We start from the raw sequence: 22,435 nt of genomic DNA, 5'->3' as shown, positions 1-22,435 counted from the left end.
CCGTGAGCAGCTCCGTGTTACCGTGAGCAGCTCCGTGTTGCCGTGAGCAGCCCCGCGTGTTACCGTGAGCAGCTCCGCGTTACCGTGAGCAGCTCCGCGCGGCTCCGCGGTGAGCGAGGCCGGGCGGGCAGGGAGACCCCAGCAGCGCTGCCCGTCTGTGGCAGCCCGCACCGCGGACACAGCGCCCGCGCATTTTACTGACCCATTTCACTAATCAAAATTAATTGCTTCCCATTTCGCCGGATAACTTGGCATTATGTAAATACTCCGGCCATATGGGCTGCTGCAGTGCAGCTTTAGCAGGGCAGGCGAGGAAGGGAGCCGGGAGGCCCCAGCTCGCCCGCGGCGCAGGCAGCACCGCGCTCTCCCGGCCGCCTGCGGGCTCAGCCTCCCCGCGAGGATGAAGCCCCTGGGCGGGTTTAGGAGCGCCTGGGGACGGGGATCCACGGGGGCTGCGCGGACAGGTCCCCTGGGAGCGGGAAGCCCGGGGGGAAGCAGCGCTAGGAGAAGCCCCGGGCTCCCTTCCCAGGATCAGAGAGGAACCGGCCCGGGCTGAAGCCCCGATGAAGAGGAAGGTGACGACCCTGTTGGCACCGAGGACAGACCCCGCGGTGCCGGGACTTCCTTCCCCGGTGAAGAAGGGGAGGGAGCAGCAGCCACAGCGGAGCCGGGCGCCGGTGTCGCCGCACGGGACCCTATTCCGCGTCCGCGCTGCGGTGGGACAGCTCCGGGCCGGCCGCCCCTCACCGCTTTACCAGGTCCCCCGCATCCGGGAGAGACCCGCGGAGCCGCGCGGGGGGCGCCCGGGCCCGGGGGGGGGATCCCCGGCGCTGGGGCGGCCGCGCCGGGAGCCGCCGCCGGGAGCGGCCCCCGCGGGATCGCGGCCCCACGCGCGCCGCCCCCGGCCCCCCGCCCGCCCGCGGGAGCCGCGCGCCGGGATTCCACGCGCCGTGACGTCAGGGCGCGCGGCCCCGCCCGGGCGCTATAAGAGGGGCGCGTGCCGCAGTGGGCCCGGCAGTGCGCGCGGAGCGGGCAGCGGCGGCGGCGCCAGCCATGGCCCCGGCCGCGGCGCTGCCCCGCAGCCTCCTGCTGCTGCTGCCGCTCGTGCTGCTGCCGCCGCGGGGCTGCGCGCAGGGCCTGGGCCAGACGCGCTTCATCTGCACCTCGGTGCCCGTGGACGTGGACATGTGCGCGGCGCCCGCGCAGGGCGGCGGCGCGGCCGAGGAGCTGCGGGGCACGGTGCTGCAGCTGCGCGAGACGGTCCTGCAGCAGAAGGAGACCATCCTGAGGCACCAGGACACCATCCGCGAGCTCACGGCCAAGCTGGGCCGCTGCGAGAGCCAGAGCGCGGCCGAGGCGCCCGGCGGCCGCCGGCAGCCCGGCCCCGCCAAGAACACCATGGGCGACCTGTCGCGCCCGCCCGCGGCCGAGACCCTCAGCCAGCTGGGGCAGACGCTGCAGGCGCTCAAGACGCGCCTGGAGAACCTGGAGGTGCGCGGGGGCGCCGGGCGCCGCGGCCGCGCGTGGGACCCCCCCCCCCCCGCGCCGCCGCCCCGCGCCCACGCGCCGCGCTCTGCCCCCCGCAGCACTTCAGCCGCCTCAACGCCTCGGGCCAGGGCAGCAACCTCAAGGACATCCTGCAGAACAAGATCGACGACCTGGAGAAGCAGGTGCTGTCGCGCGTGAACAGCCTGGAGGAGGGCAAGTTCGGCCCCCGGAACGAGTCCGAGGAGCGCGGCAAGATCGAGAGCACCCTCACCTCGCTGCACCAGCGCATCAGCGACCTGGAGAAAGGTAGGGACCCCCGCGGGACCTCCCGGCCCGGGACCCTCCTGCTGCGGCTGCCCGGTCCCGCTCCGGCAGCTCCATCCGGGAAGCAGCGGCCAGGCTGGGGATTAGGGACCGGGCTGCGCCGGAGGGATTTGCTCGCCGCCCCCTCCAGCTCTGTTACATAACGGGCATGGGGGGAACCCCCAAAGCAGCGGAGCCCTGGGGTGGGCAGATAGGGGGTCATCCAGCTTCGGAGCCCAGCGGGACCCTCTGTGCCCCGCAGGCCAGAAGGACAACCGGCCCACGGACAGGTTCCAGCTCACGTTCCCGCTGCGCACCAACTACATGTACGCCAAGGTGAAGAAGAGCCTGCCCGAGATGTACGCGTTCAGCGTGTGCATGTGGATGAAGTCCAGCGCCTCCCCCGGCATGGGCACCCCCTTCTCCTACGCCGTGCCCGGCCAGGCCAATGAGCTCGTGCTCATCGAGTGGGGCAACAACCCCATGGAGATCCTCATCAATGACAAGGTAGTGGGGAGAGGGGGGCTGCAGGCCAAAGGGGGGGACGGGGGAGCAGCCACCGTCCTGACCCACTGCCTGCAGGTGGCCAAGCTGCCCTTCGTCATCAACGACGGCAAGTGGCACCACATCTGCGTCACGTGGACCACGCGGGACGGCGTGTGGGAGGCCTACCAGGACGGCATGCAGGCCGGCAGCGGCGAGAACCTGGCCCCCTACCACCCCATCAAGCCGCAGGGCGTCCTGGTGCTGGGCCAGGAGCAGGTGAGGGACGCGCCGGTGCGGGGAGGGGGGCCACGCTCTGCCCCTCGGTGACAGCAGCTCCCTCGCTTGCTCCCCGCTGCCGCAGGACACGCTGGGCGGCGGGTTCGATGCCACGCAGGCCTTCGTGGGGGAGCTGGCCCACTTCAACGTGTGGGACCGCAAGCTGAGCCCCGGCGAGGTCTACGGGCTGGCCACGTGCAGCAGCAAGGCGCTCGCCGGCAACGTCATCGCCTGGGCCGAGGCCAACATCGACGTCTACGGCGGGGCCACCAAGTGGACTTTCGAGGCCTGCCGCCAGCTCAACTAGGGCCCCGCCACGGACACGCGAGAGAAACCTCCTCAGCGCCCTGTCTTTCTTTTTCCTCCTCTCCTCTGTTTTTTTTTAAATTTTTCCTTCTTGCGCAAAACCACCTGAGAACGACGTCACCGTCCCCCCCAGCCCCGCCACCGTCCGGTTTCTGTCTTGCCAACCTCCTTCGACGCCTGCGTGCCTTGGCCCGGCGCGGCTGCGCCCTCCCCGGCCCCCGCTTCGCCACCCCCGCGCCCGGGCCGCCATCCACCCCCTGCCCGGAGCCCCGTCCTGTCCTGTCCCCTCTTCCTCCCGCCTGGAGCCCCCGGTGCGGGGCAGGATGCTGGAGCCAGGGGGGTTGTGGCATCCCTGCTCCTACCCGCAGCATCTCTCCATGCTGGAGCTGGCGGGGGGGTGGATGGCAGAGCCCCCCGCTCTGCTCCCTCCCGGACTTCTCCCCCCGGAGCCGGGGTGGTGGCACGGACAGGAGCGGGAGCCCCTGTCCCCCCTGCTCCCAGCTGCCTCACTCAGGTACGTCCCCCGGCCGGGGCCGCGGAGGAGCCGCCCGGCCCCGGCGAGGCGAGCGACCGCTACGAGTCTGAAGCCTTTCTGCTTTTGATAACACGATATATCCTTTCTCTTACTGTAAAGGGAAATTTATTACCATTAAAAAAAGAGGTATTTTTATGAAGAGAATATAGAGTTAAGCAGTGCTCCCCGATGGGGGGAAAAATACTAGGAGATTTGCAGGAAGAGGGGTAGAAGAAGCGTATTTTGGAATAACAGATGCATTTTGTATGGTTTCCTTTTCTAGACGCCTGGTTTGTACTACAGATCGCAGCCGCCTCCCGGCGCCGGGGCGGCCGCGGCGCTGAGAGCTCCCGGGGTCCCGCTCCGCCGGGGGAGCGGGACGGGCCCTGCGGTGCCCCCCGGGCCGCGTTTTAACCGTGCTCTTTTTCAGCCCCAGCGAGAGTTAATTTAAGTTCCCGCCGCGCCCCCGGTCCCGTCCGCGCCGAGCACGAGCTGCCGCTGAGGGCAGCGCCCACGAGAACCGACCCCGCGGTCCCTGGGGCAACCGACTTGCCAAAAACCAACAAAGAGGGTGTGAAATCAACAGCGTGTACATAGTGTATAGCAGGGGAGAGAATAAATGTATCTCGAGTTGTCGTTATTTTGCTAACCAAAGCTCTACCTTTCTCCTCTTCCTCGCTCTGGCTGCCGCGGGGTCCGGGGCTGCAGCCCGCGGCGCCCGCGCTTCCTCCATGCTCCTGCCGGGATTACATGAACTGTTGACTTTATTTTTACACAATAAAGAGCGAAGAAAGACACGGGAGTCTCTCCTAACTGGACTCGGCTTCGCCGCGGGGAGGAACGTGGGGTTAACACGGGCAATTCTGCCTCGTGGGCCGGGGGCTGCCCCCGGATGCTGCCCGGGGCTCTCCGCGCTGCATCCTCCCTGCCCTGAGCTCCTTTGCAGCCTCTGCTCCTGTCCCCGGAGCCGCAGCAGCCGCCGGCTCCAGCGCGGGGGGTCCTGGACTCGCGGCCCGGGGAGGAGAACGAGGCCGCGCACGGGAAGCTGCTGCACCGCGACCCAAACAGCAAAAATGGCACATAAAAAAGTAACACCCACAGCCTGTTTTTTTCCCTCCTGGTAGCCGGGAAACGCGGCCGCGCTGAGAGCCGCACGGGGCAGAGCGAAACCCCCGGCCCCGCAGCCTCCCGGGGGCTCGGGAGGGTTCGGGGCAGCCGGGGAGCGGGGCGGTGCGGGGAGCCCCGGGCAGCGTCTCCCCCGCGCCAGCGCCGAGCGCGCTAAATCCCGGCGGCTTTGGGAGCCGCGGAGCAGATGGGGCTCTCGGGCTGCGCGGGGACAGGCACCGGGGCGGGAGCTGGCTCAGACCTCCGGGGCGGGATGCGGCCGGGATTGAGCGCTCCGAGCCGCTGCGCGCAGGAACGAGCCCCGCGGACCCCGGCCACGGCCGCCCCGTCCCTGCCAAGCCCCGAGGAAGGCGCAGGGAGGCAGCGCGCCCCGCTGAGCCGCGTCCTGCACCCCGGTCCCGCGGACACCCCCAGAGCGACGGAGCCGCCCGAGCACTGAGCGCCGGGACGGGGCGGCCGTGAGCGGAGCTCGAGGCGCCGGAGGGCCGGGGAGACCGGGGTGCTGCCGGCACCGGAGGCGGCTCCGGGCGCTGCCGGTTTCACCCCGCTGCTGCACGGGCGGGAATCGCTTCCCCGCGGCCGCAGCGAGCGCCCCTCGCGCGCGGGGCGGCAGAAAGGAGGCAGCTTCCAAAGCCGATTAAAAACAGACGCGGCAGCGCGCTAATTGCGCTGTGTAATTAGCGGCAGTTCCCTGCCCCCGGGGAGGCCGCGGGGAGGGGAGCTGCCCCGGAGCCGCATCCGAGCGCGATGGGGGCGGCTGCGACGGCGCCTCCGGGCACCCTCGGCGAGTGCGGGGGTCTCCGGTGCAGCCCCTCGTCGCCGCGGCCCCGGAATTGGGTCAGCGGGAGCAGCGGAGCTCGCGGGGCTCCGCATTTCTCCTCGCGGCTCCCACGAGGCTCCCCCGTAACGCGGAGCTCCGGGCAGCCCGGGCTCCGCCGTCCCCGCGGCCGCAGCCCCGGGTTCCTCCCGCTCGTCCCGGCCGGGGTGGCCCCGGCGCCCGCCTCTCCCCGCCCCGGTACCCGCGTCCTCCCAAGGGGCGCGGGACGCGGAGCCGGTCCCGCACCAAGAACCCCGCACCGGGCAGGACAGCGGCCGGCGCCGCACGAGCCCCGGCAGAGCCACCTCCGCAGGCAGGAGACCTGGCGGCCACCCGGGGCCTCCCCGCCAGGGTTCACGGAGAACTCCAGAAACAAAACATTAAAAAAGAGGGGGAAAAAAAGGAAAAATCGATGCACCAGCTCATAAACAGCAGCAGAGCGGGAACACCTGGGGATTTGCAGGCAGAGGCACAAGCCGAGCAGCCGAGCACGTTCCTAAGGAAACATCCTGCTTCCCGCTCCAGAGCTGGAAACTAACCCAGGAATTAAGCAGAGACCGGTTTTTTGGCCTCTATTTTGCATCCTCAAAGGTGACCCCTGCGAGGGCAGCACGAGGCCCAAGTGCCGTCCCCAGCAGAGCAGCCCCCAGACCCATCCTGGCCCTGAACACGGGCGAGGGGCCAACTGGGGGCCAGGACCATCGCGGCTCTCCCGCTGCTCCCTCACCCCAATGACACGGCTCATAATTACCTCCTTTGCACTTAATGTGGATGTCAAGAGAAATTCCACTCATTTGCTTTTTAATTAACATGGGCTTAAAGTAAAGCCTGGGGCTGTGGGGGCGGGGGAAGGTGCATCTGCACCCACTACAGAGAGGACAAAACGTGGTCCCTTGTCCTTGCTGGGGACAAGGGCCTCCCTGGAGGGAGCGGGTGGCAAATGGAACCTCCAAGAGCAGCAGCTCCATGACCTCCGCATCCTGCGGGATACAGCCCCTTCCACCACCCCAGCAGCAGCCCCCCATGCTGCCTCAGTTGTTATTAAGGTGCCTGTCAAATCTGCTCCCAGTGGCTCTTGTCCCTTAAACGAGCACATTAATTAAAGCCAAAGAAGCTGCTGGAGGCGGCCGGGCTCTGGGCAGGGGGTCACAGGGCCGGCCCGGGGCAGGGGGACGGGGCAGCTCCCCCCGCTCAGCGCCTGCTCTCCAAGCCCCCAGGCCCCAGCGCTCAGCACAGGCTGCCTGGAGCCCGGAGCTCCCGGCGCGGAGGAGGGAATTCTGCTCAGGCAGCCCCAGACACCTGCGCCCGAGTTACCCAGCTGGGCTCCCTGCGAGGAGAAACGCAGCCCCTGGCACGAGGCACCTTCCCTTCCTCATGGGGCCTGCAGGAAAGCCGGGCCAGGGAACGGTCTGTGTGCTCGTGTCCAGCCACAGAGCAGGGGAGGAGGAGGAGGAGGAGGAAGAGGAAGATGAGGAGGAGGAGGACCTGCCCCAAGCTCCAATGCAGAGCGGAGCAGGCACAGCCCGGCCGCGCTCCTCCCTGCGCCCACGCGCTGCTGGCACCAGCGAGTCACCAAGCAGCAAGACCCCCGAAGAGAAAACACTGACAGAATTGCTAGAAAGGGCGTCCGCGGAGCCCCCAGGAGAGGAGCCTTCACGGCAGGTTGGCAAGAAACCATCAAATATATTGGACCCAGAAAACCTGATTTCCAGCCAACAGGATGCTAGGGAGGAAGAGAGTTTACGCAGAAAGGGCACCCGGGCTCTGGCCGCTGCGTTTCTACTAGAGGAGGTCTCATGCCCTGCAAAGCGATTTTCCCTTCCCTGGGTTATAAACCAATTAGATAAAGACCACGTTAATCCCTTATTGTGTTCACACAGCCCCAAGCAGACACCAAACACAGGGATTAGGCAGTTTGTTTAACCAGCTCCCCGACCCACAGCCCCACATGCTGCAGGTGAGCCCTGGAGCATGGAGCGCACGGAGCCGGGACCGCTGCGATGTCACCCACGTGCAACCCTGTCCCATGTGCTGTCCCCTCCATCCAAAGCCCCTTCCAAGGACTCTGCCCAGCTCTCCTCTTCCACACAAAAGCGCTGCCCCCAGACACAACAGCAACCGAAGCCCAGGCACAAACACGAAGCCACAGAAGCATCAGGAGAGCGGGAAAGTGGGGCACCCCTCTTGCCCAAGGGGCCTGTTTCCTAAGGGAGCAGCCACCCCAGCTGAGTCCCATTCCAGAGGGTCCCTCCTCACGGGTCTGGGCACAGCTGATCCCCACGCGGCCCTCCAGCCTCCCAGGATAAATGTGCAAGGGCAAGGATACAGCAGAGAGGCCTTGGGTGTCTCCAGGGTTTGCAGCATGGGCTGGGTGCTCCTGCAGCAGCAACGCTCAGGAACAGGCCCAGAAAAGCAGCTTCGAAACATTCCTTTCTCTGGGGTTCTGCCAAGGGGGTTTAGGAAGCGGCAGCCGGTCCCTGGCACTCGGTCTGTGCCTGTAGCTACAGGGAGCCTCGGAGAGCCCTGGCCCTGCAGTTAAGCAAGGGAGCCGCTCCGCATGGAGCGGGAAGGAGGAAGGGATGAACTGCTGGGCAGCAGCTGGATCAACTCCTTCCAGGAAGGACTCAGCAGTCCAACTGCTCTGCGTTGACTCTAAATCCCGAGCTAAGGGGGGCTGCGGGATCAGCCCTGGCCCGGGGGATGCGGAGCCGGAGGGTATCCGCACCGCAGGGCGGCAGCAGGACAGGGTCGCCGCTCGCTGCGGTGCTGCCCTCCTCCCGCAGAGCTCTGTGCACAGCCGGAGCTTCCTCCTTAGGCCGGATTGACTTTGCCGGCGCAGGGAGAGCAGCACCAGCTACACTGTGACCCTGCTTGGCAGGAGCAGCGGCTGCCGCTTCCCTCCCTCTCCCGGCAGCTCCGAGTCTGGCAGCCGGGATCCCCTTCCCGTCCCCCCCAGGGGACAAGGGCCTGGGCAGGGGGGCCTGGCCAGCCGCAGGGTCCCAGCTCGCTCTGTGCACCCACGTAACAAATCCTCAAGGGAAGGAGACTTTGGGGCTGCCCAGGAGGCTCACGCTCCTCAGAGGATTTGAAAACTAAAGTCACGGGTGGTTCTGCTTTTAAAACATAGTAATTGGCAAGTTTGGGGGAGAGAACCCTGCCAGGACAGACACTGCCGGTATTTAACCCTCCAGTGACCAACAAAGTTCTCAGGTTGGGCCCTGGGGGAAGATGACAACTAGTGAATCCCTTCCCTTACTCTCACCTGGGCTTCGGGGCTGCAGTTCAGGGAGGAACCAATGCAGGCTCTGATCTACCAGGTGTTGCCAGTCATGTAGGAAAGGCTGAAGGTCCTCAAAGCCCAAAGCACTACTGAGACTTATGTGCAAAAAGAGAAACGTAAGATAACTTTATGCAAAGATGAAGCACCTGGCAGCATTTAAAATAGACCACAGGAGCGCTGAGCCTGAACGCCTTTCTGCAATCACCAAGAAAACATTATTTTTCCTTTTCAGAGAGAAAAAAGACTAGACTAAAAGGACTAAACCAGACTAGCTGTATTGATTCAGGGATAGAAACTGTTTGTTCTGTGCTCCGCTGCTAATGCAAAGGTTTGCAGGCTCCGGAACCGAGGGATGTTGATCCAAACAAGCCAGTCCCAGAGAGCTTCCCTGCTGACCTGACACCGGCGCTCGCGGCCTGCTCAGACTGCAAAGCACCAGGCCGGGCTCCGGCTGTCTCGGCTGCTTGTGTAGGAGGGAGCCACCTTGAAGGGAAATTTTCCTTTCTCCAACCTGTTCTTGAGGAAGAGCTGAGCCGCATCGTAGCCCCACCAGCTCCGTCACAGTGGAAAGGGTCACGACAGCAACGTGGCAAGCAGACCTCTGCCCTTGCATGCCAGTGTTGGTGCAGCAGCAATCCAGGGCGAGCTCCCCCAAGACCCGCAGCACCGGGCACCCTGTGCCCAGCCTTCCGTGGGGCCACGAAGGTCTGGGGGCTGCTGTGGGGCACCAAGGCAGGCAGGAGCCACGTGCCCCAAATACAAAGCCTCCCAGGTGCCGGGGCGCAGGCACCCGAGCCGCTTCCAAAGCACGCAGCAGACTTGGCTCCATCCCTGCCTCCCTCGTGAATCACACGCCCACCTGCAACACAGCGTCCTCCGCCCGTCTGTCGGAACCAGCCGGAGCTACGCGCTGGGCGTCTGTTCCCCGGAGCGCAGCGAGCGCGGGAGCACGGGGTCTGCAGGGAAGAAGCTCCAAAAGAGACGAGAAGGGAGGTCTGTGTCACGGAGGGAGGGAGCCAAAGGTTCCTAAGAATGTTAAGGGCCCCAGTCTCTCTTTGTAAATCACCTCCTGCAATTGCCCAAACACTTCAGTGAATTGTAGTAAATTTACAAATTTATAAGAGATGCTTTTACAGTGCTTGTTTAAAAATCAGCTATACCTACAAACATGCTCTAGGCTCTAGCCTCGAACAGAGGCTGTTTGCCTGCGCGCCAGAGCCCCGCACAGGGGCTGGCACCGTCCTGCCCCGCTCTGCTCAGCGGTGGCCTTGCCAGCACAGCACTTGGACGTCGTGCTTTATGGACCCACAGGCTCCGTGGAGCAGAGGATTCAGCTACAGGAGCCCCGCAGTTTCTTCTGGCATCAGATTAGTGATCAGGCTTGGTCTCATTTTTTCGTCTAGGAATAAGAACAAGGAAGGATGACAGACTTAAAAAAGCAGAAGTCAAAAAGACTAAATAATTGTCACCCAGGGAACAAGGGGCTCGGACATACAGGGCTGGGGAAATATAATTCTAAATGGTTCTTTTTGGTCCAGGATGACCCTCAGAGCTGACTGGGCTTTGAGTCTTGACACAGGTTTGTCCACGAGCAGCTCTTTAGGCCTTAGTACTTGGTATCTGCCCAACATGGGATCTCTGTGGGTCTGGCAGAAGCCAGCAATGAATTAGCACGAAGTTCGTGAGAAAGGCAGCGTAGCCCTGGCACGCACAGCTCCCGCGTGGCCCGCGCTTGCTGTGCACTTAGCTGCTGTAACTGAGTAGCCGTTGTCCTACATTATGTAAGAGCGGGGTAGTTTGACCCTCCCTGTGTTTTCTGTGGACAGAAAACAGCTCCTTGCAGGATATTTCTGTTCACCCTTATGTCACACCTGTGGGCGGCAGCGCTTTGCTGATCACAGGGACCGGACACGGGCCAAATCCCCGGTGACCTTCCCCGGGTGAGGACGTGGCACTCTTTGGGAGAAACGCGTGGAGCGGCATGGCTACCATCACCAGAAATCACCCCTTAGGGAGGCAGCATGTGCCCTGATGTCACTTGAGCTCCCCTTGTTACCCTGGCCGTCCCTTTAATGCCATTACTGGAGATCATTACATGAGCAGATCCTCTGTGGACAGGCAATTGCTTGGGCTGCCCACACACCTACCTCTTTGGCGCAGAAGGTGTGACCTCTGGCGATGAATGCAGATGCTTCTGAATATACCTCCTCGATCTAATATCAGCCTGGAATTAAGGAGGAAAATGGATGACAAGGGACTCATGAGCTTGCTTGGTGTCCCCTTAGTGATCTTGGTTACCCCCCTGCCCTTCATGTGAGCACATCACAAATAGTCCTGGGACAACTGCTCTGCAAAGAGAAACCTGTGTTTCTTCTCTTGTTTGGTCTCTGTGTCCCGCTGCAAGCTGGATAGAGACTAAAGACTTAAAATGGAGAACTAGAGGGTCCTGGGTTAAACAGCCCTGATGAGGTACAATTCATTTCAGAAGCGCAAATGATGTTCTCTGAATCCTGGCTGCCTGCCCCTTCCCTTTTCCAAGAACAAGGAGGTGACGTGGCGCGTAGAGGAGACAAGTGGCACGGCCCATGCGCGCCAAGCGTGGCTGCAGGATCCTTGCAGCAGCTAGGGTGAGAGCAGCCAGATGTCTCCAAAGGTCTCTACAAGACCTGAAGGATGAAATAACACAGACGCGCTGCAATATGGTGAGTCCTTCCACAGCAAACACTGACCCAGCTGGAATCCTTGCCAGGCTGAGAACTGCAACAGCCTTTCTTACCTTGCACCAACATGGGTGGTTCCCAAAATGACCTCCATACATTTCAGGGATGTGACATTCAAGGGTTTGCCCGGGCTAAGCCAGAAGAGGTGGAAAAGCAGGAATTACTGAGGTGAGGGGCTGCTTTGCCACTGTGCTTTGTTCCTCAGAGCTGCAACCCGCCCCCATTTCATGAGCCCTGGCAGTAGAACCACGCTGGAGAAGAGCTGGAAGCCTGAGGAAGGTCTAGTGCCTCCATCTTTTGAACTGAGATGACTTTTTCCACAGGCAGGGACAATCTAGAAAAGGGTAAGGAGCAGCCAGGCTCCTCCATGGGCCGCCCCACGGCAGAGCCCACTGCACAGGCACCGCAGCTCGGCGGCCGAGCGGTTCCGCCAAGGATCCGGCCCGTGCACCCCTAAATGTTCATCTAGTTCTGGCCAAGAGGGTCTGGACCTTGACGGTACTCGAGGAAGCTTCACACAGATGGACCCTATGAACAAAGTGCCTCCAAGCTGAGGAGAAATGCAGCTTCTTCCTGAGAGTCTCAGGGCTCCCCAACGCCAGAAGCAATTCTGGTTTAGAGACACCGGCGCCTGTGCACAAGGGAAGGTGCCAACACTCGGCGTCTCCTTCCCACCGGACTAGAGAACAGCTCCTTTGAGAGGGATGTGCCCGGGGAGGCCCAGCAACACGGCCAGGAAAGCCAGAGGATGAGGCGAGGGACGAGGTGCCCCTGTCACCTCTGGACCTGCAGGTCACACTGCAAGCGGCTTCACTTCACCTGCTCTGGCAAACCAAGGAAATACCAGGTTTACAGCCCTGCGCTTAATCAGGGGGGCTGAGCAGTGACAGGGATGGCTGGGAAGAAAAGTTACCCCCAGGCTCTGCTGCGACAGCTTCGCTGCTCAGGCACTGAAACAGAGCAGGAGTCAAGAACCAGGAGAACTGGGGCTGCCAGCGGGCACAGGCTGCAGCCTCCACGCTCAGAGCACGCTGAGAGCACCCAGGTTTGTTATAACCAAGACACTGATGTCCCCAAACATCAAACTTCGGCAGGGGCTGCTCAGCTGAGAAACAGGGCTCTCCCCTCCACTGGACACTGGAAATCTGCAGGGGCAACAAGGCTATGGAAAAGACTGCGAAGAGCTTGGGAAGATGGAGATGCAGCAAACAGGACAGTTCTCAAGATGATATGAGGCGGAGGGAGAGAGGCTGGTACTGCCCATTCTGGAGCCATCCCTGTATCCATCCGTTTACTTCTTCTGTTCCAGCAGCTGCATGATGCAGCAACAGATGGAGAAGCAAACCACGAGTCTGCTGCATATCCCTTCCCCTAGGCAAGAGCTTGGCTCATCCCGCCTATGTGCCTTACAGGCTGGCTGTGTGATGGTAATTATGCAACCAAAGCAGGTAAAAACATCCAATAAAAGCAAACAGAGACAAGACACAAGCACATCCTTGGCAGCACTTGTCATATGAACATGAGAGACATACCTTTCACATTGCCCTAGGTACAAGTACAATAGCAAGGCTGCCAAGCAGGCCAACAGAGACATGTTTACATGCCAGGCCACATCACTGCTAAGGCCCTTGGGCTTTGCTTTCCAGAGAACCCCTGCTAGGGACAGAAATCAGAAAGATTAAGACTGAGATTCGACCGTATTCACGACAAACTGCCCTCCCCCTGCTTCAAGTTCAACTCAGAGCTGCTGCTAGACTTCATCAAACCCTCCTCGTGCAAGTGTCCAGTTCTTCCCTTCCCCTTCTGAGTCACTCTCCTGTGCCATGAGGCCTCCTGAGTCAGGGCAAGCAAAGATGGATTTACCCTGTTATTCCTAACTTTATAGGAATTGCTACCCCACCATCCCCACCAAAAGCTCTGGGGGGGCCTTATGTGCACAAATAGCATCCCAAGCAGCCCCACCTGGGGCCTCCACCCACACCCTCTGCCCATGGCCTCCAATTACGTTTGGGCCTAAGGGCTCAGTCTGCAGCAACACAGAAGAGCGTGTGGACTAGGAAAACACCAGCAGACATTCCTGGAACATGCAAAGCACTGCTGGGCATCTAGCTGATGCTCTTGTTCCCCAAGAGTGATACTGGTCAGCTTTCCAGTGCTGTATCACATCAACCTGTGACTCTTGGATGCTTTCACAAATGCGCAGATCCCAGTCTCTAGGCAAGCTTCCAGCACTGGCACTTTTTTTACATTGTCCCAAGGTTTTTCTGTGCCAGAAAATTCCTTTCTCAAAAACACTGCTACAGGGTGACATTTCAGAAAAGCTGCTGTGCCCCACCTCAAAGACAACAGTATCTGTCTCCCCGTAAAAAGCAGTTTGTGACCTTTCCATCTGGAAAGGCTTCACAGCGTAGGATGAGCACGCTAGTAAAGCGGGTTAATACATCCCTAGTGCCTGTCCTTGAAGCACTCGCAACTCCTGTTGTTATTCTGCTTCCGAGGAGTCTCTCCCCTTCCTCCACGAGCTCCCCACCACCTTCTTCCCATCCCTGGCACCTCCCAGCCAGGTCTCTCATGGGGAGGCTCTGCCTGTCGCTGCTGGAAACGCAGCTCCGTAACCGCTTAACAATTCTGCAAGCTAGAGAAGGAAAAACACTTACATAAGGGGTGGTTTGTTTGGGAGATTTTTTTTACCTTCTCTCTATAATTGGACAGTTTCATAACCAAACTGACAAATAACTCTGATCACTCTTCAGGATAAGGGGTTATGTGATGTATTTTATAAAAAGGGAAAGAAGTTGTTCAATAAAGTCCCTATTGGGAGACCAAGGTAGCAAGAGTCATATCTACAGACTATTTTTCTGGTGAAGAAAAATCCCAAACTGAGTTCTGCTGGTAACATAAGCTAATGCTTGATTAGGTGGCAAGTTACTGGCTCGCTCCTAACACAGAGCTGAGAGAGCTTAACCCAGCGTATTAACCAAGAGGCTAATCAATAAGATGGATAACTGTCCTGTAATAATCCTCACAGATTGCTTCTATTTTCAGAGGGGACTAGCGCTGGCATTAGGGCCTAGAATTGTTGCTTTGCCTATTTTATGAGGGAGCACTGGTCATCCCCGAGTACCCAGCAAGCTCATAGTAGTAGGGGGCTGTGTCCTAAAGCCTTAAGAGCTTCAGGATGCCAGTGACCAATTTCCCTGCTGGCAGCACGAGCTGTTTACACACAGCATAGAGACCATGGTCTGTTCTTCAGCCCTTGGTTGGCTAAGTGTTTAATGCTTTGTGTAAAGCAACCTGCAGCCGTTCACAGCTCTGAGCAGGAAAACTTCTGCCCTCCTTGGTGGGCGAGAGCGACATCACTGCCCAGCAGCAGCACCCTGAGCCAGCGGGAACGAGCCGGGCACGGCGCCAGCTGGAGCTCAGAGGATCATCAAGTGAGCAGGAGCCTGGTGTGCGGCCAGCCAGGCAGTTGAAACAGCAGAATTAGAGGAATCAGTCCCAGAGCAACCCTCGTCAGCTGGAGAGTGATAAGAGCTCCTGTTACTCATGCTCTACATGGGAGTCCTGGGTCCTGGAGCAGGGGCAAACGACGGAGCCGGGTTCTGACTCCTGTCAGAGATGGGCAAGGGCAGCTGCCTCAGGACGTGGGTTTGTTCCAGTGCTGCTGGTTTTAGTGTTTTGCTCATGATTCTGGGATGACAGCTCTTGCCTACCTCAATCCCTCTGTCCCTCTGTAGTTCTAAAAGAGCAAATCTCTGCAGAGGATCCTCAAAATCTGACAAACTGCCCAAGTGGGAAGACCATCCCTCTGCAAGCAAAATAAGTGCAAAGCACTAATCACAGTTATTACACAGACGAAGCCTAATGGGGAGAAGCCTGATCTGAACTGGCATGAGTCCCTACATTTTAGCAGATTTTTTTCCAATTAGGTGAATCTATCCTATGAAAGTGTTTAATATCCTAATCCCATGCCATTCCTCTATCTCTACATTAAACAGACTTTTCTGGATGTCAAATCTCTCTGTAAGGAGAGTAGCCACAATCCATTCCATCACTTAAAATAAAGGTTTTAGTCAGAGGACTGGAAGAACCTCAGACCATTGATAACTGCTGTTGGGAACTGGAAACAAAATGCACATACTGGAAAGCTGCAAGACATCTCTCTATTTCCAAAAAGAACGCTTTTCCCCTTTTTCCTGAACATGCCACACTGCAGAGCTAGCTTAGAGCTCTGCTGAGGCATCTGTCCCTTGCTGGAAGAGATTACATAAGAAGATCTATCAGCCTGCTCAAGTCTGGCAAGTGTACTTTCTGGTATGGGCGCTCCAAGGACTGCATTTTTCTAAGATGCTAGGGTTTTTTTTTTCTGTTTTGTAGCTATAAACTCAATATTACAGAATGGTTGAGGCTAGAAGGGACCTCTAGAGGCCACCTAGTCTGCTTCCAAAAGACACTGCAGTACCAAAGTGAAGCTCCTGTTGGTGGAAACTGCGTAACAGCCCCCGGCGGGGTGTTCTGAGCACTGCTGTGAGCAGCTGAAGAGCAAAGGCGCCCGACACCTGAGCAGCTCCGCGGGGAAGCACCGTGATCTCCGTGTTCCAGGGCAACGCTACAAACAGAGCCATATGAACGGGCCCTCGTCTGAGCACGCAGCGGGTCAGGCCCGACTCTGCTGATAATGGCAAGGTGACCCTGGGAGAAGGGAAGCACTTGCCAGGCTAGAAGTCCTGGAGGCTTTAGACTCTCCAGATCCTTTTCTCAAGCCCTGCTGTGATTTAATTAGTCTGAAGCAGAGCCCTGGTGGCGGCTGCGGCTCAGTGATCGTGGTCCAGTGCTGTCACCTGCTGGCTGCCTGTTGTCCCCAAGCCTGCAGCTCCTTGCGGAGTGCAGCAGCAGAGCAAAGCCCAGAGGAGCAGCACTGCAGTCTGTGCTCGGCCCACAGTGCCCAGGAAAACTGCATTTCCAGCTCCTCGCTATTATAAACAGCAGCAGTAGAGGCTGCCTGTGGAGAGGGAGCAGGGAATCCGTCAGGCTGGCTCTGCTTCTGGGCACTGCGTCACGGGGAGAGGCAAAGAGCAAAGGAGGACCAGCTGGAGCTTTACCACACAATAACAACATGGCAGGCTGCAGAGAACAGAGCAGGAAGCTGGATGGCTGCGGTTCTAGAAGCAGGGCCAGCTAAGCCCCTGACACATTATCACAGAATCAAAATTCACTGCTGTCCCGTTCCCTCCACTGCCTATTTGCCCGATTCCCTGTTTCAGGCCTGTATGTTCCTTCCTCGGTTTCCCCGGCCTTCGTACCTGTCGGATGGGCTCCGGGATCCGGTACTTGCAGCAGGTCTTGACGAGACGCACGGCTGTCTCCAGGGACACCCTATGGCCCACAGAGACATAAACGGGCTTAGTGCTGATGCGGCAGCTACGCAGGACCTGTGCATTCACAAACCAGAAAGATCAAATACTTAAGGGGCTTATTTTGAACAAATGCAAAGTGACAGATGAATTATAAGCCAGACAACCTGCTTTCAGAAAGGGTCCGCATCTGGCATATCCCAGTTTTCTTGATCCTTCCCAGCGTCTCCTCTCAGGGACTGTCTGCCCTTTTAGATCTCCATGACTGTGGGACTGCCCTGGGAAGTAGTGTGCAGATTTGCTAATGCAGACGGTGCTGAAATATCACTGAGTAAGGACATTTCCTAAACCTGCTCGCTTCTTGTGCATCGCTGTTCTGAGACATATGCTCCCGTTTTGCATCCTGGGAAATTGCTACAGAAGTGGCACCTTTCCTTGGCAGTGGTTCACAAACATGGCTGGTGGGGCACAGCATCTCACATGCCATAGCCACGGACCTGAACTGCCACCCCCTTTTTAAGGATTTCTAAGAACGCCTGAGCTGGCAGGATGAGAATAAAATCAGTGTTACTGGCTGTTCAGATCTTGTCTCTCTGAACTGGTATTGCTGAGACAGTCCCACGACACAGACAATGTTTTTCAATGCTTCCAGTTACACGAAGCTGAAAGGGTCATTCAAGGCCAGTTGGACAGGGAATGGCCCCAGCTTACCATGCCCAGGACATTCCCTGAAGTGCCAGTCAAGGGGAATGCATCTCCTTCCGTCTTCAGGGAAAGAATCTAGAGCATAAAAGCACAGAAGATTAGCTAGGTAGAAAATACTTTTATGCATCTGTCCCAGTTCTGTTTGGATGTTAAAGAGGAGAAAGAATTCTCAGTCTGGCCTAACCTGCTCTTTGTGCAGCTCATCCCTGGCCAAGCCGTCCACTTCCAGGAGGTTCTTGGCCACTCCAATGCACGGTAGATCTGTCAGGACCCCCAAGTGACAGGCCACACCAAATCCTGCCAACAAGGAGACACAAAAGCAGCATTTGCATGTTCCTCTGAAAATTCCCTAACAACAATGCTGGGGCCATGCGAGTCAGAAAGCTTTCTTGGGGAGAAACACTGTCACCTCTGAGGAACAAAGAATTTGAAAGAGAACCTCACGAGTTCCTGTGAGGCAAAGGTAAAAATTAACCTCAGATTATTAACCCATCAATATTAACCCTCCTTCCTCCAACCCTTATCTTTGGAACTTAATAAGAAGCTCTCTCGTGTGACGCAAAACGCCCAAGAACAGGAATCTCAAGTGACAGCATGGGACTGCAGAAGAGCGAGGCGAAGTCCTGCAGTCTAGTGAGGTCCTACCTCTGGGATGGAGCAGGCCATTCCCATCTACAAGCAGCACCTGGAAAGGCACAAAACAAACAAACAAACATGTTATTCTGTGCTGAGACACTTCAAAGAGCCCTTACAGCCACCTGTGGTCCTATGAGAGGAGAGGTCCTTGTTTCAATCCTTTAGAGTTCTCTCTATAAAAGCCTCCCCTCAGTGTGTAAGTTTAAATAACAGCGCCCTAGCAGCACGAGCTCTTGGTTACTGGCAGCTCTTGTCTTTGGGGTTATACGCAGAGCAGAACTGTGCTGCCTTGGCTCTGCACTCCTGGGCCCTGAAGATGCAATAACTAGATGCCTCGGTACAACCTGAGCCTTCCTCCCTGCCCGCGGAGAGCCGTGGGTGGTGCAGCTCTAAACCTTCACATCATCCCTGTCTGGGACAAACCACCACGTCACACCTGCGGTCTGAGCCCGGGCTTTCTCTGCTGAAGTCTCTGAATTGCTTCCACCAGGAAACGGACCTCTCGGAAGGCTAAGAATCCTGCTATGTATGGGGCTGTCACAGCAACCATCCAGCAATCCTCGTACAGCACCTAGGAGCACAGCACAGAGAAGACCATCTCCAGCACACACCTAGTTAATTGCAGGTGCCTCTCTTCTGGTATTTCTCTCCCTCCTGCTCTCTGCTGTGGTACTCTACTGCTTTCACCTCTCCCACAGAGATGCTGCTGGGCTGAGTCTGTCTGAGTTAGAGAAAGGGGCAAATTCTGGGTTGTGGACAGAAAAGGGCTGGATGTGTCCTGCCATGCCTCACTTGAGAGTGAAGTCCTTGAGAAAAGTCAAGGCAGCTCTTCAAACACATTGTGGGGAACCTCAAGGTTCACACAGTAGGCAGATTATCAAAGTACCTCTGCCTCTTTGTAGAAACAAGCAGGATCCTAAAAAAAAGCCTGAGAAACAGGATAGTGGCCAAAAAGTGTCCTTGTAGGACAAAAAAAAAGAACTGGCGCAGAATCTGAAAGCCAGTTCTTAAAAATCCCAGCGTTGATCAAACTGTTCCTCTGTTTGTGACAAGTTTTATAGTTAAAAGACAATTCTTGTGTCAGTTTGAAAACTGGAATCGAAGTGGAAAAGGGATCAAGTAGCTTTATTATTTTAAGTTAAACGACTGAGGGATATGGGATTCATGGCAGATCTGAAAAAGCCTAAGTTACACCTTGTGTTATTAGCGGATTACCAGCTAAGTCTCACAAATAGGACATCAGCCACCAGGATTGCTACAAATGCTGCTATGATATGTGCCAACAGTGATCCTTTGTGCTTCTGGTAATGATTTTGCCTGAACTTGACTATTTTCAATATTTATCTGATCATCAGAACATCTCCTTACTGCATTTTCCAATTATCTCCCGGCCGATTTTAATGCCCACTAAAGCTACCCTTTGGTATCTCGCAACCTCCTTATGATTCCCAAGAGCCTCCTGTGCTTAGCAGCAGTTCATATCACACATTTCCAAACCCATGTCTAGAACCTTACCCTTGTTCTTGCCTCTATATATCTTCTCTGCAGAACATACGGTCAAAAGTTTTGTTGAAGGCACAAGTGACAGCTCACTTGCGATGCAGAGAAAAAGCAGGTACCAGCCTCTGCGTTGGGTTTCTCTAGGAAGCCCACGCACCGCTGCGGAGTGAAAGCGGCTGCTTGCCATCGTTACCTTCAGGTCGGGGTAGCTGAGGACCACCAGGGACGCGCAGGCGCTGGTGTCATCCCCTTTGACGTAGGACAAGTCCACGCCTCCCACCCTCTGCAGTCCAGCAAAGCCCGGCTCTTTCTGCCACTCCTCGGTGTCCGCCTCGATCACGTCGGCCTTTAACCGGGTCTGCTCCCTAGGGAGGACGATGCGGCCGCAGTGAAACGGGGTCCCGTGGCCCTCGTGCTCGCAGGGCCCCGGGGCCGAGCCGTGTCCTGCTGTCCCCCGATACGGCCCGTGGGCCCCCAACACGTCCGCGCAGCCTGTGGGAGCCGGTGCCTCTGTCCAGGTGGCCCCGTAAGTCGCCGGGACCCTCATCCACCTTCCCTGGAAAGGGGAGATGTGGCTGCCCAGGCGCTGCGGAGGGAGCAGGCAAAGAGCAGCCCCTGTGCGAGGGCTGCCCAGGACCAGCATCTAGCAGCACCGGGGCTGTGGAGGGAGAGGGATCCACTGGTAGCGGAACCAGACAAGGAAAAGGATCCGCCAGCACCAGGCAGGGAGAGGGATCCGCTGGTAGTGGAAGCAGACAGGGAGAGGGATCCGCCAGTACCAGGACTGGGCAGAAAGAGGGATCAGACAGTATCAGGAAGGGAGAAGGATCCACTGGTATCAACCAGGAGGAAGGATCTGCTGGTAGGGGTATGGGACAGGAAGAGGGATCTACCGGTACCAGGACTGGACAGGGATCTGCCAGTAGCGGTACCAGACAAGGAGAGGGATCCGCCAGTACCAACACCAGCCAGGGAGAGGGATCCGCTGGTCCCGGAACCGAACAGCGAGAGGGAACTGACAGCACCGGGGAAGAAGAGGGACCTTCCTGTAGCGGTACCAGACGGGCAGAAGGACAGGGCTGCACCAGGCCCGGACGGGGACGTTTCCCGCTCCACAAGGCCGGGAGCTCCCGCCACTCCCGGGCGCAAAAACGGGTCCCCCCCGGGCGCGCGTGCGCGGCGCCCGCCGCCATTACCGGGCCCAGAGGCTCAGGGGCGCTCCCGGTGGCTCCGCCGCCTCCGACATCGCCGCGCGCCGGAAAACGGCGGGAACAGGGCGGAAGCGGGACCGGCCCCTTCCGCCTCCCGCTCCTGCCCGGAAAGGAGCGGGAGGCGGAAGGGGCCGTTCCGCCTCCCGCTCCCGTCCCGCTCCCGCATGGAAAGGAGGAAGAAGCGGTGGGAGCGACACGGGTTTTATTGAGGGGCTGCGGGGCGGCCGGCCGCGCCGCTGAGGCAGTGCGAGACCGCTCGAGTACAAAAAGATCCAGAAACGCGGAATTCAGAGAGAAAAAAAAAAACCAACCAAACAAAAAAAAAAAGAGCATTTTTCAGCACCACCCCCCGCCAAACGGCGGTGCTGGGGAGGCTCTTTAGGCTTCTCGGTGCTCCCGGCGGAAGACAGCGGCTGCTGTCCAGGTGGCCACGGCGTGGGAGAGGAGGATGTCCCCCGGGAAGCCATCGTCCAGCTCCGCCGAGAGCTCCGACTCCTTGAAGTCCAGTAAGGGCTGGAGCGTCTCCTTCAAGCTGGAAAAGAAAGGGCGAAAGTTGCATTGATGAATTGTATGCAGCAAAATAGCCGTGGGCCACGCTTATGTGCTGGAAATGCACCACCATGTTAACATATATTAACACACACTTTTTAGGAGAAGCGGCACATGATGTGAGCACCACTTATGTATGCAGTATGTTAACCGAGACCATAGGGAGATTGAAGAACAGGATTAAAGCGTTTGGGCCTAGCCTGTGTGTAGAAAGCCAGGCATGTGCTCAGCTCAGTGACTGCAGATGGACTTGTGTTCGTCTTCAGCACTCAGAATGAGCAAACCCTGCTACATTCCAGCAACATTGCCGAAATAGTTTGTGTAACATAACAAGGAGTCGTCATATATGCTAGAAACAAACAGTGCTGCTTAGAACTAGGGGCAGATTCTTAATGTTGTGCTTTGTGTCCAGGAGGGCTGATGTTTGCCAAGGGAACCGTTCCCTTTGCACGCGTTTTCAGAGGGGCAGAGAAGCTTAAGAGCTGCACAAGTCTCTTACCCCCAGAAGGGTTTGAAGTCATCCACAGCTTGTACACGCCGCAGCTTCAGGGTAATCAGTTCATGGAGCTCCTGCAGGAAGGTCTCCAGCCTTGAGTGGGCAAGGAATGTGTTGAGGTGCTTGGCAAGCTCTGGAGTAAGCTCTGCTTTGTAGGCTGTGTTGATATCTTCAAAAGGATCCTAAAAATGAGGCAGGGGAAAAAGAAACAAACAAAATACAGGGACCCCATAAGCAGCTTCATTTAGAAGAGAGGAAAGGCTTGAACAGACCCCGAGGTTAACTGTGCTCTTACTCTTTTGAGGCGCAGAAGCTGCTCTGACTTGCGCGTAGAGAGAAGTTGCCATAAGGCTACGTTGTGCTTTAGCTGGCATCTGCTAAGGGTCTGAAAGAAACATGAAGAAAAACTGGATGGGAGAGTTGTATTTAGGAAGCTTTTCTTTCTCCATCACTGCGCCCACACAGGTCAAAACTGCAGCAGGGGTTAGGGCAGGGAGAAAGCTGACTCAATACTGGAACTTTGTCCTCCTTGTGTCTTTTGCTCAGCTTCAGCATTATACCCAGTTACGCTGTCACCCCAGCAAGGGCTCTTTCCCAGGGCTGGCAGAAGGGGGATGATCTGCACAGGAGAGCTCAGTCTGAGCATCCTGCACTTGACCTTTCTGCAGA

At 58.1% G+C, this 22,435-nt stretch overlaps 3 protein-coding genes across 3 annotated transcripts in view; 1 reads left to right on the top strand and 2 right to left on the bottom strand.

Moving 5' to 3' along the window:
• Positions 1 to 1,043: 1,043 nt before the first annotated feature.
• On the top strand, positions 1,044 to 3,123 carry NPTX1 (neuronal pentraxin 1). Its single transcript, XM_088535851.1, has 5 exons — positions 1,044 to 1,491; positions 1,587 to 1,794; positions 2,054 to 2,298; positions 2,374 to 2,553; positions 2,639 to 3,123. The coding sequence occupies exons 1-5, from the start codon at positions 1,054 to 1,056 to the stop codon at positions 2,858 to 2,860; spliced, it is 1,293 nt and encodes a 430-aa protein (XP_088391977.1). The 5' UTR covers positions 1,044 to 1,053; the 3' UTR covers positions 2,861 to 3,123.
• Positions 3,124 to 9,909: 6,786 nt separating this feature from the next.
• Positions 9,910 to 20,756, bottom strand: ENDOV (endonuclease V). The gene is made up of 9 exons (XM_088535873.1): positions 20,707 to 20,756; positions 19,704 to 19,875; positions 18,447 to 18,581; positions 18,020 to 18,059; positions 17,559 to 17,671; positions 17,381 to 17,449; positions 16,619 to 16,747; positions 10,743 to 10,819; positions 9,910 to 9,994 (listed from the first exon to the last, which is right to left on the bottom strand). The coding sequence occupies exons 1-9, from the start codon at positions 20,754 to 20,756 to the stop codon at positions 9,964 to 9,966; spliced, it is 816 nt and encodes a 271-aa protein (XP_088391999.1). The 3' UTR covers positions 9,910 to 9,963.
• A 339-nt stretch (positions 20,757 to 21,095) lies between these two features.
• Positions 21,096 to 22,435, bottom strand: part of RNF213 (ring finger protein 213) — a 47,883-nt gene continuing 46,543 nt past the window's right edge. Inside the window, 3 exon segments of the mRNA XM_088535872.1 lie at positions 21,096 to 21,253; positions 21,770 to 21,948; positions 22,062 to 22,151. Of these exon segments, the coding sequence (XP_088391998.1) occupies positions 21,100 to 21,253; positions 21,770 to 21,948; positions 22,062 to 22,151 (423 nt within the window). The 3' untranslated portion in view covers positions 21,096 to 21,099.

The sequence above is a fragment of the Tinamus guttatus genome, unplaced genomic scaffold, assembly GCF_059628265.1.
Source record: "Tinamus guttatus ecotype Peru unplaced genomic scaffold, ASM5962826v1 Tinamus_guttatus_pri_ptg000649l, whole genome shotgun sequence".
NCBI classification, from domain to species: Eukaryota; Metazoa; Chordata; class Aves; order Tinamiformes; family Tinamidae; genus Tinamus; species Tinamus guttatus.
This window is presented reverse-complemented; position numbering and strand designations above follow the sequence as displayed.